Below are 15,490 nucleotides of genomic sequence, written 5' to 3'. Positions count from 1 at the left end.
ATACGCGAAAGAAAAATGAATTCGACGTTGATTCCAGGGCTGATTCTCCTCTGCGTTTGTTTCATCGGGCGAGGATGGGCTGCTGAAGAAATCATTGACAACACAGGAGCAATGGTCTGTATTGCCTCTAAGATTGTTCTTAAACCTATTGATTTAAATATATTGTAACTATTTCATGCACATAATTAATACCTTTGTCTTCAGCAAACTAAAATAACAACATCAGCTTTTACGGTTGTAATCCTGATGAATTTTCATTGGAAAATAAATATGTTCGATGCTGCTTATAAGTATTGGCTTGCACGATGACGTAGATATACAGAAGGCTTACGGTAAATATGTTGTATTTATTTGGTAGAACTTAAAATAACAACAAAATAAAAAGATCATTGATATAAGATGGAGAGCCTTCCCAGCTAGTCTATTTTACGCTTTAAAATGTCCTTATCATCGGATAGTCTTTTGAGTCTATCTTTGATAGTTATGTGGTTTACTCATTTTCGTCTTGTCAAAACTGATGGAAGACATACAGTATTAGTTTCATCGTTATTAATTTCAAAACAATGACATAACCTGAAGTTAAATTTTTATTGAAGTTATGTCTCTGAAGTTATATTCCTTTTTTTTCTATGCATATTTTACAGGAATGTTATGTTGCTAAATATATTTTGTTTAAATAGATTTATCTATCATATTCGATTAGAAATAATTACGGTTGATGAACAAAGATATCATTGACATATTAGTATAAATTTGTTTTAAAATTTCATAATACATTGTTGCCCATAAAGTTTTGTGATAATCTTTTTAATTTCTTTTGATTATCTGATTGTGACAATATGGTTTATTCCTGATAGATGACGCTTAAATCTTCTCAGAAATGTATCTACCAAGAATAAACCACATGGTCACAATCACTTCATGAACAAAATTGGAAAAGACTTTTCCAAATGTATTGGTAACATTTTGATTTTGCCCCACCCCCCCCCCCCTCCTTCTCCATCCAACCAAACTAGACATTGCTCAACGCGTATGGCTACCTCACCGATGCGGACTTGGTAAATGGAATGCCAGATAAACTAGAGGCATCTCTTCGACGATTCCAGAAATTCTCAAACATTGACGTGACAGGTGAGAATATTTATTCGTCCTCACCCCCTTTTTTAATTTAATTTTTAAACTTTTGTTTGTGGCGATTTATCTCTTTTGCTTCATAGACATTAATATATAAAATATAAATAAAGATGTCTGCACAGCTAGTTAATGCCAATTTTGTCATATTCTGGGTTCTAAGGCCTACTTTTTGTAATTTTCCCCCTTCTTTCATGTCGATTTAAGCATTCTGCATTATATAGATTTCCTGAGAAATAAACAATAGGCCGCAGGAGCAGAATTATCTTAACAATTTATTTTTAATTTTTACGTTCTAGACCCATACTGTAAAACCGTGCTTGGAAATAAGCAACATATGGCTCCGTTTAGTCTCATTTCACAACGCCCCCTATCGTCAGAGCATGGTCAGATTCAGCAGCCTAACATGTTAGCCTATGGACGTTTTTTTTTAAAAAAATCGTTAAAAATTCATTTTTTGTTTAAACGAAAAGCACATCCACCCCGACGTACGTTATCACTAGCTCTTTCATTGGAGCCCTCATGTCTCATTGACTTTTGAAAGTTCACCCACCGTAATTTTTCAAAATAGGTTGCAAGCTCGTCATTGCCTATAATACACATGTGAAACAAGTCTAACTTTGGACTCAGTTTACCAAGCGATTTGAAGATTATAGGTCGAGCACACGAAACATAAAAAGCATGAATTATCATAAATCACTTCTGCCTATTTCGTTTTGTCCATTTCATCCAACCCCCCACCGTAATTTTTCCATTTAGTAAAAGCAAACATTTTGCCGAGTTTAGCAAAAACATGAATATTCATGAAGGGTCAGACAATAATACAGCCTTTTAGTACGTAACGTATAGTGAATGGGAATGTGCGATGATCCGTGTAGGAGGTAGAGGTCAGTGGTTTGTGCTGCAATTAATGTTCACGCGAGCGAAAATGAGACAATCGGAGCAATATGAACAAGTTATGAAAATTTAGATTGCATCAGTCAAAACTATGACATCTCCCTTTACATCTTCGATAAATTCGGGGAAACAAATTTCTTCTTCTTTTCCTTCCTGCTCCACTTCTGCCTCCCGTTCTTAACCCTCTCTCTTTCTCTCTCTCTCTCTCTCTCTCTCACTCTCTCTCTCTTTCCTCCCTATTTCTCCAATATACAATCCTATATCTTTCTTCTTCCTCTCCTCGATCATTTTCATTTACCTCTCATTCCCTTCCCCTTATTTTTAATTCGTTATCTAACTCGTCGCACCATGCATACCAATGGTTGACGACATACAGGAAATCTGGATACTGCCACACTCGGCATGATGAACACACCTCGATGCGGGTTACCCGACGTAGATCCTGAAAACCCAGAAACCGACCCGGACTCGGACGCGGACTCGCCGGAGGGGTTAGAGGTCAAGCGCAAAAAACGATACGTACTCGCCAACTCGCGATGGGAAAAAACCGATCTAACATGGCGTATTGATGGCAGTAGGCCTACACCGGACCTAGAAGCTGATCATGTCAAACGGATTATGAAAAATGCACTTCAGGTATGATACAAAGACAAGTCTAGATAAAAATAACAAAAACAAAAACAAAATTGATAACAATACAGTCAAACCTGTCTAAAGCGACCGCCCAAGGGAAACACAAAAAGTGGTCTTTGTAGACAGGTTCCTTTTAAATTAATTAGTACATGTTTTAATGAGAAACCATTTTCAAGGGAAACAAAAAATGTTGTTGTTGTTGTACACAGGTGGTCTTTGTAGGCAGGTGGTCACTAAAGCAGGTTTGACTGTAATAATAATAGTAATAATAATGAAAACAATATAGATTTTTATAGCTCACTTTCTGACAAAATATGTCACATAACTGCTCAAGGCACTATCTACGACAATAATTCAAACTTATTCACTACATGAATGATTGGATGGTTTTACTGTTGAGCTATATTTTTTCTTCGAATTGGCAACATTAATGATGGTTTTTATTTTGTATCAAATTCTGGAGAGAATACTATTTCGGTAACACAAACAGTAGAAATAGCTCATTTTGAAACTCGAGTCTGAAACTATACTGGAAAAAAACACCTCTTAGGTTACACTTAGGGTTGTCATTTAGTGGGTCCAGTCGTTGATGGGGTACTTTTGTAGGGTGAACCAGAGCCATCTATATACAGCGTTTGGTCAACTTGGTTTCACTGGGTCACAACATGGCGTATATTCTTTTGTTTGTTGTGCTTGCCCAACAAAGCAGTAGTCGCCATAGTAACTCGAACCGCGGTTCGGCCAAGCTCTGTGTATAGATGGCTCCGGCGTAGTTGGCCAAACTCTCCTAATCAATGGCACTGGCTTACCTAGTGTCCCTTTATAAAGGGACACTATAGCTTACCCTACATAAGTATCCCATCAACGACGGGACCCACTAAATGACACTCATTAATAATATTAAAGAGGTTTTATCCAGTAGTTTCAGAAGCTACACTTAAACCCATCTTAGGGCATGGTTTAGGTGAAATCTGACTTCCATTCAGAATGTGTACATAAAATTCAAAATGATAAAAATTTATTTTCACCAGCTCTCGAAGGTTATCGAAAGGTGCTTTTTGAAATCTTTGGTAGAATAGATCCATGTTTGTCCAACTAAAACTTTGCCTCTATTTTGTCTACTTTTGTTCTTATCCCCAATATCCGCTAGTTTTGGGACGATGCCTCTGCTCTGACTTTTCGAGAGCAAACCGGCAGTGATGCGGATATACAAATATCATTCGGCGTGGGCGAACACGGCGACACTTATAATTTCGATGGACCGGGTGGCACGCTTGCGCATGCGTTCTATCCGACTTCTCCCCCAGTCAGCATAGCAGGCGATGCCCATTTTGATGATTCTGAGACATTTTCGGATGGCAGCGCAGAAGGTAGAAACACTAATGAATTTGTAGGGGACACATTTGGAAAATAATAATATGAATGGTGAGAGTAATAATAATGCATGACCAGTATTTATATTAAACTTTACTTTTCATTCTTCGATGTATTCTATTTGTACGAACTAAGACAGACATAAATTAATGAGGACCAAGCTTGACCCTCTTTTTGTCTCCCCCCCCCCCCTATCTCAGGCACAAACCTCTTACAGGTAGCCATTCACGAGTTCGGGCACAGCCTGGGCCTACAGCATTCTGATGTCAATGATGCCATAATGTACCCGTACTACCGAGGTTACATTCCCGATATTACGCTCGATCGTGACGACATCGCCGGCATACAAGCTCTGTACGGTACGCATTCACTTCATCATTAAGCTAGTAGAGGTTCTAAAGGGGACTCAAGACCCCCCCCCCCTCCCCCCTCCCCTCCCCTCCCCCAATATATATATATATATATATATATATATATATATATATATATATATATATATATATAATAATAATAATAATAATAATAATAATAATAAAAGTAATTAAAAAAGAAAATAATAAATAAATAAATAAAATAATAATAATAAATCTGTATCACAAATTATTCCAAGCGAGGGACAGGTATGTCCCGGGAAGTCCCGGGTTCGAAACGAAGTCGATGCGATAGTGCCCTTTTGGTAAGGCATTATTCCTCATTACCAAGTCCCTTGGAGAGAACTTAAACCCGTCGGGCCCCTGGTTGTTAATCAACAAACATACATATGCTTTTTTAGCAGTCAGGGAAGTAAGTATAATATGAATGCAAGAACCGCAAGCCCTCCAAACAATTCTGCGATGTTTGTGTTATTATCTGTGCCGCGACTTAAAACGAGTTTCGATTGACATGATTCAAATTGACCATAACTTGATGCAAAAAGTGTACTAAAAAGACATGAATACATGTACAAGTTTGCGATTGATTGGAGGATTTGTGACCAATCCGAATTAATCTTAAGACTATCACTTAAGTGTCACAATTAAGTATCATTTAAGTTATAAGCATCGTTTGCTGTGCATTCCTATACAATTTGATATACTTTGGACTAAATGACTTAGGGCCTAAGCTGAATTCTCATCTAAAGATAATAAAAAAAAAAAGACGTGTTCAATTCAGTGGGTTATTGACAAAAAATCATACTTAATTTGACTAATCCTTCCTGTTTCTCTATTCATAATTTCATTTTATGAATAGAGAAACAGTATTTCTCTCTCTCTCTCTCTCTCTCTCTCTCTCTCTATATATATATATATATATATGTGTGTGTGTGTGTGTGTGTGTGTGTGTATGTGTGTGTGTGTTTCTCTGGTTCTATTTCTCTCACTCTCTGGCTATCTCCCTCTCTCCCACCCTCTTCTTCATATCCCCCTCTATCCTTTTTCAACATATTTCTTTCCTTATTTCTCGATTCCCTCTCACCATGCGTATACATTTGTTTTATTCGTGCCCCCCCCCCCCCCGAAAAAAAAACCCACATTCATTACATCCTAGATCCACTCTCATCCATTAAAGGTTTTTTTTCTCTCTTCTTTTTTCCACCTAGGAGAAAACACTGACGATCCCGAACAGCCAAGCACAGTGGATTGCAGTACAGTCGCCATAACATGGGCTACGAGTACACAGGACGGGCGACAGTATCTTTGCAATGGTAAGATTCGGTTTCGTAGCTGCGGGGGGGGGGGGGGGGGGGGGGGGATAGGTCAAAAAGAGAAAAAAGGAGAGAAAGATTGATAAATAGATAGATAGATAAGAAAATAAATAGATAAGTAGGTAGTTAGGGAGATAGAGAGAGGTGGGAGAGAGAGAGAGAGAGAGAGACATCCCTTCCCGATCTTCGATTTGATGTAATATTGCTATTAAAGTGGCCCAAACATGATCTTCGAATTGATGTAAATATTGCTATTAAAGTGGCCCAAACATGATCTTCGAAATGATGTAATATTGATATCAAAGTGGCCCTAACATGTGGGTCAACGTGTTCAGCGGTTGGTAACTGCAAGTAACAGGCGATATATCGCATATCTTTTGGATTTTATTCGATCACGTGATACGTACGTCATTGTAATGTTTCCACATTTTAATAGGTGATAGACAAGGCTATTTAAATTGCCTTAAGATTATTTATTTCTCGAAAGTCTTTGTTTTTTCAGCCCTGCTTGTCAAAAAATTGTTCTTAAAGGAAACCAAAACCTTCATACTAAGTTACTTTTATTGTAAAGTTTAAGATATTTGAAAAATATCAGTGACAATTTGAACAAAATCGGACAAGGAATAAGGAAGTAAGAGCTTTTTGAAATGACTAGTCACTAGAGGGCGGTATTCAATTTGATGACATCATCTGTGGACAACTCTCCTTGCCTTTTGTACATCAAATTTCATGTTTTTCCTTCTTTCTTGTGATTGAGATAATGTACTCCCCCGAAAGCAAGATATAGAATGCAAAATGATATTCTACTTCACATGTTATGAAGTCGGATCAAGAACACAAATAAATACGAAGAAAACAAAAAAATTGTGAAATTTTATGTACAAAAGGCATGGAGAGTTGTTCACAGATGATGTCATCAAATTGAATACCGCCCTCTAGTGACTAGTCATTTAAAAAAGCTCTTACTTCCTTATTCCTTGCCCGATTTTGTTCAAATTTTCACTGATTTTATTCAAATCTTTTAAATTTTACAATAAAAGTAACTTAGTATGAAGGTTTTGGTTTCCTTTAAACTACCGTTCAACCAGCATCATACCCTTCTTAATATCAATGTATTCCTACTTTTTTAATTACTTTTACAGACACACATTGTTATCGAATGTCCGATAACGTTGTCGATGACGGCTATCCTAAACTGATCCAAGAGGAATTTCCCGGACTACCCGACGACCCGGATGCTTCCTTCTACTACGAGACTACCGGAAAGACGTACATCTTTAAAGTACGTATAGCGATTTTTTTTTTTTTTTTTTTTTTTTTTTTTTTTTTTTTTTTGTCGTCGTCGTCGTCACAGTTCTTGGCTTACAATTATCCTTTTTAAAAGTATGAAATTAAAATAAATGTATTCCAATTTTAATTCGGTGTTGCCAACAGCATATTATACCCGATAGATAGATTTAAAACAGATTAATTGGGAAGATATTCAACAATGGAAGGATATGATTGTTGCATATGATACATTTATAGAAAAATTGATGGGTATTATTGAAAAATATGTGCTTCTCTAGAAACGATAAACAATAATCCCTCTGGATGACGTCAGAAATATTGGATTTCATTCGTGAAAGAAACTCTCAAAAGACTTCAGCAAACAAAACAACTGATTTGTTTTTCTTCTCTTTTTTGTTCTTGTCTTCTTTTTTAAATTAGGGCTTGTCTAGATTTTTCTCGCCTTCTAACTTATATGTATATTTGTATGTATGTGTATGTTTTATTTAACTTTGTATGTAAACCATAATAATCTAATAATATGTTTCTTTGTATAAGTGTGATTACTTTAATATAACTATGCCCCGGCCCCCTCCCCCCCCCCCCCCCACTCAGGGGTCGGAATGACCGCATGCGTGTTGCCAAAATGTCCGGTAAAGGGGTACTTTTCGTGCGACAAAGTCCGGCCCGAGAATTGTAAAAAAAAGGGGTGTATTTGACTTTTCACCCGGAGATTTCTTTAAAAAGGGGGTGTTTTTCCTTTTTTTTTCTCTCATCTCTTTGGACTCCTGAGAAGTTATTCCGAATTTAGGGGGTACATTGAGCATTTTTCCTGATTTAGAGGGGTCTCCAAGCCAGGAAAAGCCTGCGAAAAGCCCGCGAAAGGGGGGTTTGGAAATGTTGGCAGTCCTCAGATAGGGGGTGTTTTCAAAAAGAGGGAACGAGCATAATTATGCGTACCCTAATTAACACTGAGTGGGGGGGGGGGGGGCGGGAACTATGCACGGCCATGCTGAAGAACCGCCATAACTATGGCTGAAGCATTCCATCGTGCTGAAATAAAATAAACGAAACGAAACGAAACAGGATCTACTACGGGGTTATATTTTCTAATAAGCGATTTCAGGGTACAAGAATTCTTGAGATTGTCAATATTATTGTATGATGCATGGCGAAATTGAGAAACAGATCTCCTTCAATCATGATAATGGTAAACAAATTGCAATAAATTCCCTGCCCCCTGAACGCCTTTAAAGCCGTAGATCCATGCTAAAATCATAATCTTCTGAATAATTTATCTGAACAGGGCAGCGAAGTCTGGCGCTTGGCCAACCAAACCATTGACTCCGGATATCCGATGAGTATATCATCTGAGTTTCCCGATTTACCGAGCGACCTGTCCGCTGCATTCGTCTGGCATATAAATAAAAAGATTTATTTTGTGAAAGGTAAATTCAAATCGTATACAAAGATGGGCTCAGATTATGGTTTAAATGATTTCCCTGATCAGGAGAAAAGTAATTATCATCATAATAATCTATTAAAGGGATCTGACAGAAAATGATGGTAGTAACAATACTGACCTTGATATTATGTCATCCACTTATATATCGCACTTCTACAGTCTCTATATACTACTGCACTTAATATGCAAACGATTACCGATTTCTCTGGCGATGGGACAAACTATCGTCGCAGAGCTGATCTCGGGGCGCGCGACTATCTTCCCGAGGGGAAGGAGATGGAAGATAGTAAAGCCCTCGAGATCACCAAGGCGATGGTAGTTTGTCCATCCGCCAGATTCCTTGTACAATACTTGTAGTATTATAGTGGAAAGGACTTTTATCAGAAATACACTATGTGATATTTTTTTTTAACTTAAATATTTTAAGCATCAAATTGATCAACCGACTGCGTCTCGCCACATGATTGAATTGTTCAATGTTATATATTAGGTTATTTCGGACACTTGATAACTTTAAGAGCCAGAAAATTATTGAAAGATTCATAACAGCTATGACGTACATTTCTTTTAAAGTGCTCATGTGTTTCAGTAAAGGTAAATTAAAATGTAAATATGATTTCATTTAAAAACTGGCAAAGTCTTAATTTAAAAGGAGAATTGTCTAAATAATCAATTGAATGACCTTCTCAACCCTAACAGATACCATGTACTACCGAGTCTCGGCCCCTGGGACCGGACTCGACATCGACACCGAGAACCCGTATCCGAGGTTATTTTCAGATTGGTGGAGAGGTCTGCCTAACACCATTGACGCAGCCTTTCAATGGAGCGATTCTCGGACCTACATGTTCGCAGGCTCTCAGTACTACCTGCTTCACCCATGGCTTTCCAAGGTATCGGATAGTTTGCCTCCATATCCAAGAGACACAGCGGTTTGGTGGTTTGATTGTGATCCGGATGACGGTATTAGCGACAATGGATTCAATGGTGCTATGTCAGTTGTTACACCATCCATAATGGTAGCCATTTGTGTCTTTGTCTTGAATGCCTTGTTGTTTCTTAATTAATGGATAAAAGTTAAGTCCAAAGAGGAATATAGAGAAAAGGGAAAAGGGTAGAAGAAGAAAAAAGTTGAGGGGGGAGGGGGCGATAAGGATGACAGTGAGATAATAGAGGATAAACTAAACTAACACGTAAATCAGCACAATCTTTGTTAATATGTTTTTGATAATCAATATCTTTTTTTGGTTCCTGAGTAGGTATCTAGGTAGGCCTATCGTGACTAATAATTTAAAATATTTTACTGTGAAAATGATCTACCAAATTTGCTTTTTCCTGTACATAATCGCTCAACGCCATTGACGATGGTGGTGATCATAAAATAATGTAATGTTAACCATTTGCAGAAATTACCGTGTTAAAACTGCTAAGATCTTGCAATGTTTTTTGCTTTCGTAACGTCTTAACGATTATTATCATGTTTTGTGTATTTTAATTTGAACTGTTTAAATATACAATACGGCATGTTAATATATGTCGCTCCAATGATTCACAAATTAATATTACCTAAGACCCCCCCCCCCCCCTCCCACCATCCCGATGGGGGTAAAAGGCACCCAAATAATGTGTGGGGCTCGCGAGGATCGTCAAAACAATGGAACCATTCACATTTTGTCAATGAACTTCAATCGAACACTGAGTTAAAAGTGAATTGTTTGTTTATATTAATTACAATTCTGAATGATGAACAAGATCATAATCATACCAACTTTTTGAAGTTTTGAAGAAAAAAAATCTTTAAAAATGTAGTTTTTAAACATTTTTTTTAAACCGTCAAAAACATTTGCAAGCATACGATTAATGATTGATATGTAATCTACATACCAGGATATACGTAAATGTATGTGTTCGTGTTGAGTTCGTGCGGGTTTTTTAAAGTAAACGTTTTGTTATTGTTATATTGCTTGTTATCTTGGAGCCCATATCTTTTCTTATATCTCCTTTGTCTTCTTTTCCCCCACTTTATTCTGATCTGCACATTCTGGTCTCCCCCTTCCTTTCCTCTCTACATCTCTCTTTCTCTCCCTTTCTCCCTCTCCCCGCATCTTCTGTACTTATTTAACCCCCTTTCCTTCTGTAAACTTCGTTCTTTTTCTTTTTTCTTTACGCTTATACAAAAATAATTTTAGCACAAATGATCGAATCATCATAATTTTTTTTAATATCCATGTCTTCTGTTAGTTTGACAGGTCAACAAATATTTGTATCTTGAGTAGTCAATTTTATTCATGTTTTAAATACAAATTACCTTGAATATATATGTTCGTTAATTTGTTGCAAATGAAAATCAATAAAATCCCGGTGGAGGGAAAAAGTATGAAGACAAAAACACTAAATAGTAACAAAAATTGAATCGAAGAGATAGTGTGATTACATTTGTAAGTCTAAAATGTAAAGGTTATTTATGTAAATTCGTAAACTTAATAAACACCAACTAGAAACATTGGTTAAATACATTACACAGTGTATGCTTTAAAACTCCAGTATGAACAATGGAATAAGTCAGAAGAAAGGAAAATAACTTAAGGACAGTATACTGGGAGTGAAGGAAAAGGAAATAAAAGCGGAGGGGAGAAAGAGAAAGTTAAAGTTGGAAAGATGAAGAGAGAGAGAAGAGAGAGAGAGAGTAATAGAAAGAGAGAAAAGAGAGAGAGAGAGAGAGAGAGAGAGAGAATGAGAGAAAATAGAGCGAGAAAGGAAGAGAGAAAAAAAGAGCGAGAGAGGAAGAGAGAGAGAGAGAGGAAGAAAGAGAGAGTAATAGAAAGAGAGAAAAGAGAGAGAGAGAGAATGAGAGAAAATAGAGCGAGAGAGAGAGAGAGAGAGAGAGTGGGGAAATAGAGAAAGAGGAAGAGAGAGAGAGAGAGAGAGAGAGAGAGCTAGAAACAGAAAGATGAATAACAAGAGACAATAGAGAGAATATAAAAAAGGATGACATAAATCGCAGGTATTATTTTGGTATATACAATCATGTATGACCTCGCATATTGCCTCCATATTTTTGTTAATGGCAAAACGTTTCTCTCAATTTTATTTTTTTATAATAAACGCTACATAATATACAAGGTTCTTTTGATGTTCCCATCTACCTTGAATTATAAGATATATATTCATAAAATCATCTTTGAATTATTATAGTTTTAACCTTTTCTACGGTTTCTCCATTGATAACTTTAAAACGATGTGGTTTAGAATTTAGCTTTCCATTTATCATAATCACTGTTGTGGTTATAAATTTAAAATGTGAATCATTTAACAGTTTGACTCACGTCCAACTAATCTATTCATTTTGCAAGTACATAATGACGCAACTATGTAAAACAAAACAAAAATCTTAAAAAAAGATGATCTAAAGGTTTTCTACTAAAAAATGAAAAGACACTTTTGTCCCTATACTCCCTTCAAATATCTTCCTCTATCATAATATATCACATTTTCAACATTGTTATAGGCAGAGCCGTGCTTAATAGTCCATATCAACACCGTCATGTACCGACGTATTCACGAAGTAAATGTTAACCTCCGGGAATCTGCCTCCACATCGTACGAAAGATGATGACATTGGTTAAAAAAAGAAACTCATCATAAATTATAATACCATCTTAACGTATTCAAATCACTTATTTTAAACTTTAAATTTATTCGTTTCTATATCATTTTTTCAAACAATATGTGAGGCCTGCATGGGGCAAACTGCCGCCCCTCCTCATTGGACCTCCTTCAAATACACCAGTGGTTCATTAAAACATAATAAGATGTAAATACCTCATTAAGTGGATAAAACGCCATGCATATCAAACGTTTGGAGCTAAATGGACCTCATTGGAATTGAAGAAAATACATCAGTCTAATTGCTCTGTGCACGCAAGAGATTACAAGGATAAGGAGCACAATTTTTTTGTTCTTCCAAATTCGTGAGAAAATATTAAGCGCTGAATCAACACCCATCCATCCCCCCCCCCCTCCCTCCCCTGGATCCGCCACTGCTGCAACACAAGTGGCTACTTTACCCAAACCGATTGTGAAGAATTTACCATAATAGCAGGATCACCTTTTTGAAGATACCAAAGACCTACATTTTTACTAAATTTACATCATTACAGATTTAGGCAAAACTACAATTTCTCATTCTTAGTGAAGTGTGAGTCCAATACAATGTGGCCCGTTTTGATCGGAAGTGCGTGTGACTTCAAAATCCCGGCTAATTCGCTAATGAAAATAGAGCGGCACTTACAATATACCTTACAACTACCCCAACCCTAATATCTCGGTACCGAGGTGCTAACGTCGTATTCGCTCGTCGTCCAGGTTACTGCATGTTCTAATTAAACAACAGAGCCTGTGCATGAGGTTCACAACGAAATCATTCAAGCAACGGACTGGAGCAGGGCAAATTCATTGTTTGGAACCAGCAACCTTGACAACCTAGCCAGTATGACGTCACACTTTGGTACTCTATTGCCGCTAGAGGGAAAAACAAGAATATCTTAGGTGCACTCGTATTCAACTGCCAAGTATTTGTACGTATCAGGGCAAGAATAACCGAAAATTTCATTCGTCGCTATTACTGTACATGAATGCAGGCCATCGCATGATGAGGACAAAATTTGCTCCTGATCGCTGGTTGCCGAGAAGCATATGTTTGCAACCAAGGGATCACTAGTACAGTACTGGCAGGTCGTAAGGTCAGTACGGCCGTAGATGGCGGAGTTGATGGTGATGATGTCACTTCCACAATCGATGACATCACTGAAGCCCTCACAGACAATAAAGATGTCTTAAGGTCATTGTAATGAAAAGGGAGAAACAAAGTGAAATATTGATAAGGAACATGAAAGAAATGCGTAAATAAAAATAGCAAAAATTATCATCGTGTAAACATAATTTGTATACCAACGAAGACGAATGATCACAAAATTGTCTAAGTGAAAACCTGTCCACATTATGCATGTAGCTAATTACACATTATTTTCACATCAAATATTGAGTTATCAGCAAATCTCGGACGCAGCAAAACTTGGGACCGATTTGATGTATCCCGATCATTTTCGGATATGATGATGGATTTTGCTTTAACTAGGGGCGGTTGGTGGAGGGTGCACATACTTCGATCGGTTTTAAAAACGAAGTCGCTTCTCGGTGTTTGATAACATAATATATCAGAAAATACCCGAATGTTGTAGTATATAAATCCGCAAGACAGATAGTGTGACTCTTGAATGTCATAAACTCCTCAGTTCCAAAGAGTAACGGTGGATATGGAAAAGCTCAAAAGCAGTTCTAGAAGAATATTTTTTAGACTGGACTTTTGCCTTTGGGTTACTGCATTCGTTTGCTAGCTATGTCTCGCACTATTATACCTATTTGGTTTTTATTGGGGGAGGGGGGCTCTGACGCCCCACAAGAGGCCCTCTAGAACCGTTACTAGATAGAGTTCCCTACCTGTCTCTGTATTCACCGACTCAGCCATACAGGTATAAGTGACGTTCAGGTATTTAGTGGTATATGGCGGCGCTGGGCAAGGATCACTAAAGATATCGTTATGTGCATAGACGATACATCGTTCTCTCCCAAAACAGCATTGGTTGAGGACAATATACTCATCATTGTCACAGTCTGTATTGCCATTATACTCTAGGTGCTGGCAGGTGGATTCGTCAGTTCGACCGTAGCTTGCGGTGTGGATGATGATGACACCCGCTGCACAGTAGATGAGGGATGTGTCTCCCTCGCATACGATCTGGGTAACTAGACATCGTACAAAATTCATAAGACATCGTAAGAAATTACCGGGTATAAATCGTCAACATAAGAGGCAATATTCTCCAAAAAATTTCAATGACGTAAACAGAGGAATAAAATGACACTAATTATGTAAGTTTGTGTATCGAGGAAATAATCTGGGGGTTGAAAGTTCCGCGAGTCAACAACATATATGGGAGTTGTCCAAACCGAAATATATCATAAAAGGACTCTCAATATAACCTTTCATTCAGTAATAACTTTCATTTATGTAATATTGGTCAGTACTATAAATTTGTATAAATATTGGACTCTGTCCATTCCAGTTTGCAGTATAAAACTGGTATCATAACATACCTCGGGTATTCTCCGTGGTAGTCGGGTTCGTGGTGCCGGTGGTTGCCGAGACGGTAGTACTAGTATCCGTGGTGGTCAGTTTCGTGGTGCTGGTGGTTGCCGAGATAGTGGTACTAGTATCCGTGGTAGTCTGTTTCGTGGTGCCGGTGGTTGCCAAAACGGTAGTAGTATCCGTGGTGGTCAGTTTCGTGGTGCCGGTGGTTGGGGAGAAAGTAGTACTAGTATCCGTGGTAGTCGGCTTGGTGGTGCCGGTGGTTGCCGAGATAGTAGTACTAGTATCCGTGGTGGTCGGTTTGGTGGTGCCGGTGATCGCCGAGATAGTTGTACTAGTATCCGTGGTAGTCGGCTTGGTGGTGCCGGTGGTTGCCGAGATAGTAGTACTAGTATCCGTGGTGGTCGGTTTGGTGGTGCCGCTGATCGCAGAGATAGTAGTACTAGTATCCGTGGTAGTCGGTTTCATGGTGCCGGTGATCGCCGAGATAGTTGTACTAGTATCTGTGAATTCATCTTCAAGATCAGAACGAGAAGCAAGATCAGAGCAAGAAATAAGTATAAATCAAGGTTATTTTGGGCGGCAAGTGGAGACGAGCAATGGCCAATAGGGAACCCCGTCTATTTATATTACAATAAACATAATTATCTATGTATCCCATAATGCATTTATAAAACTAATCTTTTCATCAACAAAAGAAAAATGTTAAATAGAGAATATACCATTTTACAGAGGATGAGAAAAAGACCTATTACAGTATATGTAGACCTTCAATTATGAGACCGAGGACAGGCTAGAAAGATTCTAAAATAAATTCCATAAAAGTTGTAAGTACAATTTTAATCGCATATAATGTTAAGATAATATACAGCTCATAGGTTAAAGAAAA

At 37.7% G+C, this 15,490-nt stretch overlaps 2 protein-coding genes across 2 annotated transcripts; one reads left to right on the top strand and one right to left on the bottom strand.

The window, feature by feature from the left end:
- Positions 1-2,392: 2,392 nt before the first annotated feature.
- Positions 2,393-9,558, top strand: LOC752715 (matrix metalloproteinase-17-like). Its single transcript, XM_030979866.1, has 7 exons — positions 2,393-2,664; positions 3,812-4,031; positions 4,236-4,394; positions 5,615-5,719; positions 6,862-7,001; positions 8,295-8,436; positions 9,153-9,558. Exons 1-7 carry the CDS (start codon positions 2,431-2,433, stop codon positions 9,518-9,520), a joined length of 1,368 nt encoding a protein of 455 aa, XP_030835726.1. The 5' UTR covers positions 2,393-2,430; the 3' UTR covers positions 9,521-9,558.
- A 3,439-nt stretch (positions 9,559-12,997) lies between these two features.
- LOC115921592 (L-rhamnose-binding lectin CSL3-like) lies at positions 12,998-15,069 on the bottom strand. The gene is made up of 3 exons (XM_030979189.1): positions 14,610-15,069; positions 13,953-14,258; positions 12,998-13,287 (listed from the first exon to the last, which is right to left on the bottom strand). Exons 1-3 carry the CDS (start codon positions 15,067-15,069, stop codon positions 12,998-13,000), a joined length of 1,056 nt encoding a protein of 351 aa, XP_030835049.1.
- Positions 15,070-15,490: the final 421 nt, after the last annotated feature.

Source organism: Strongylocentrotus purpuratus, unplaced genomic scaffold (genome assembly GCF_000002235.5).
Source record: "Strongylocentrotus purpuratus isolate Spur 01 unplaced genomic scaffold, Spur_5.0 spur5_scaffold_10, whole genome shotgun sequence".
Lineage (NCBI taxonomy): Eukaryota > Metazoa > Echinodermata > Echinoidea > Camarodonta > Strongylocentrotidae > Strongylocentrotus > Strongylocentrotus purpuratus.
This window is presented reverse-complemented; position numbering and strand designations above follow the sequence as displayed.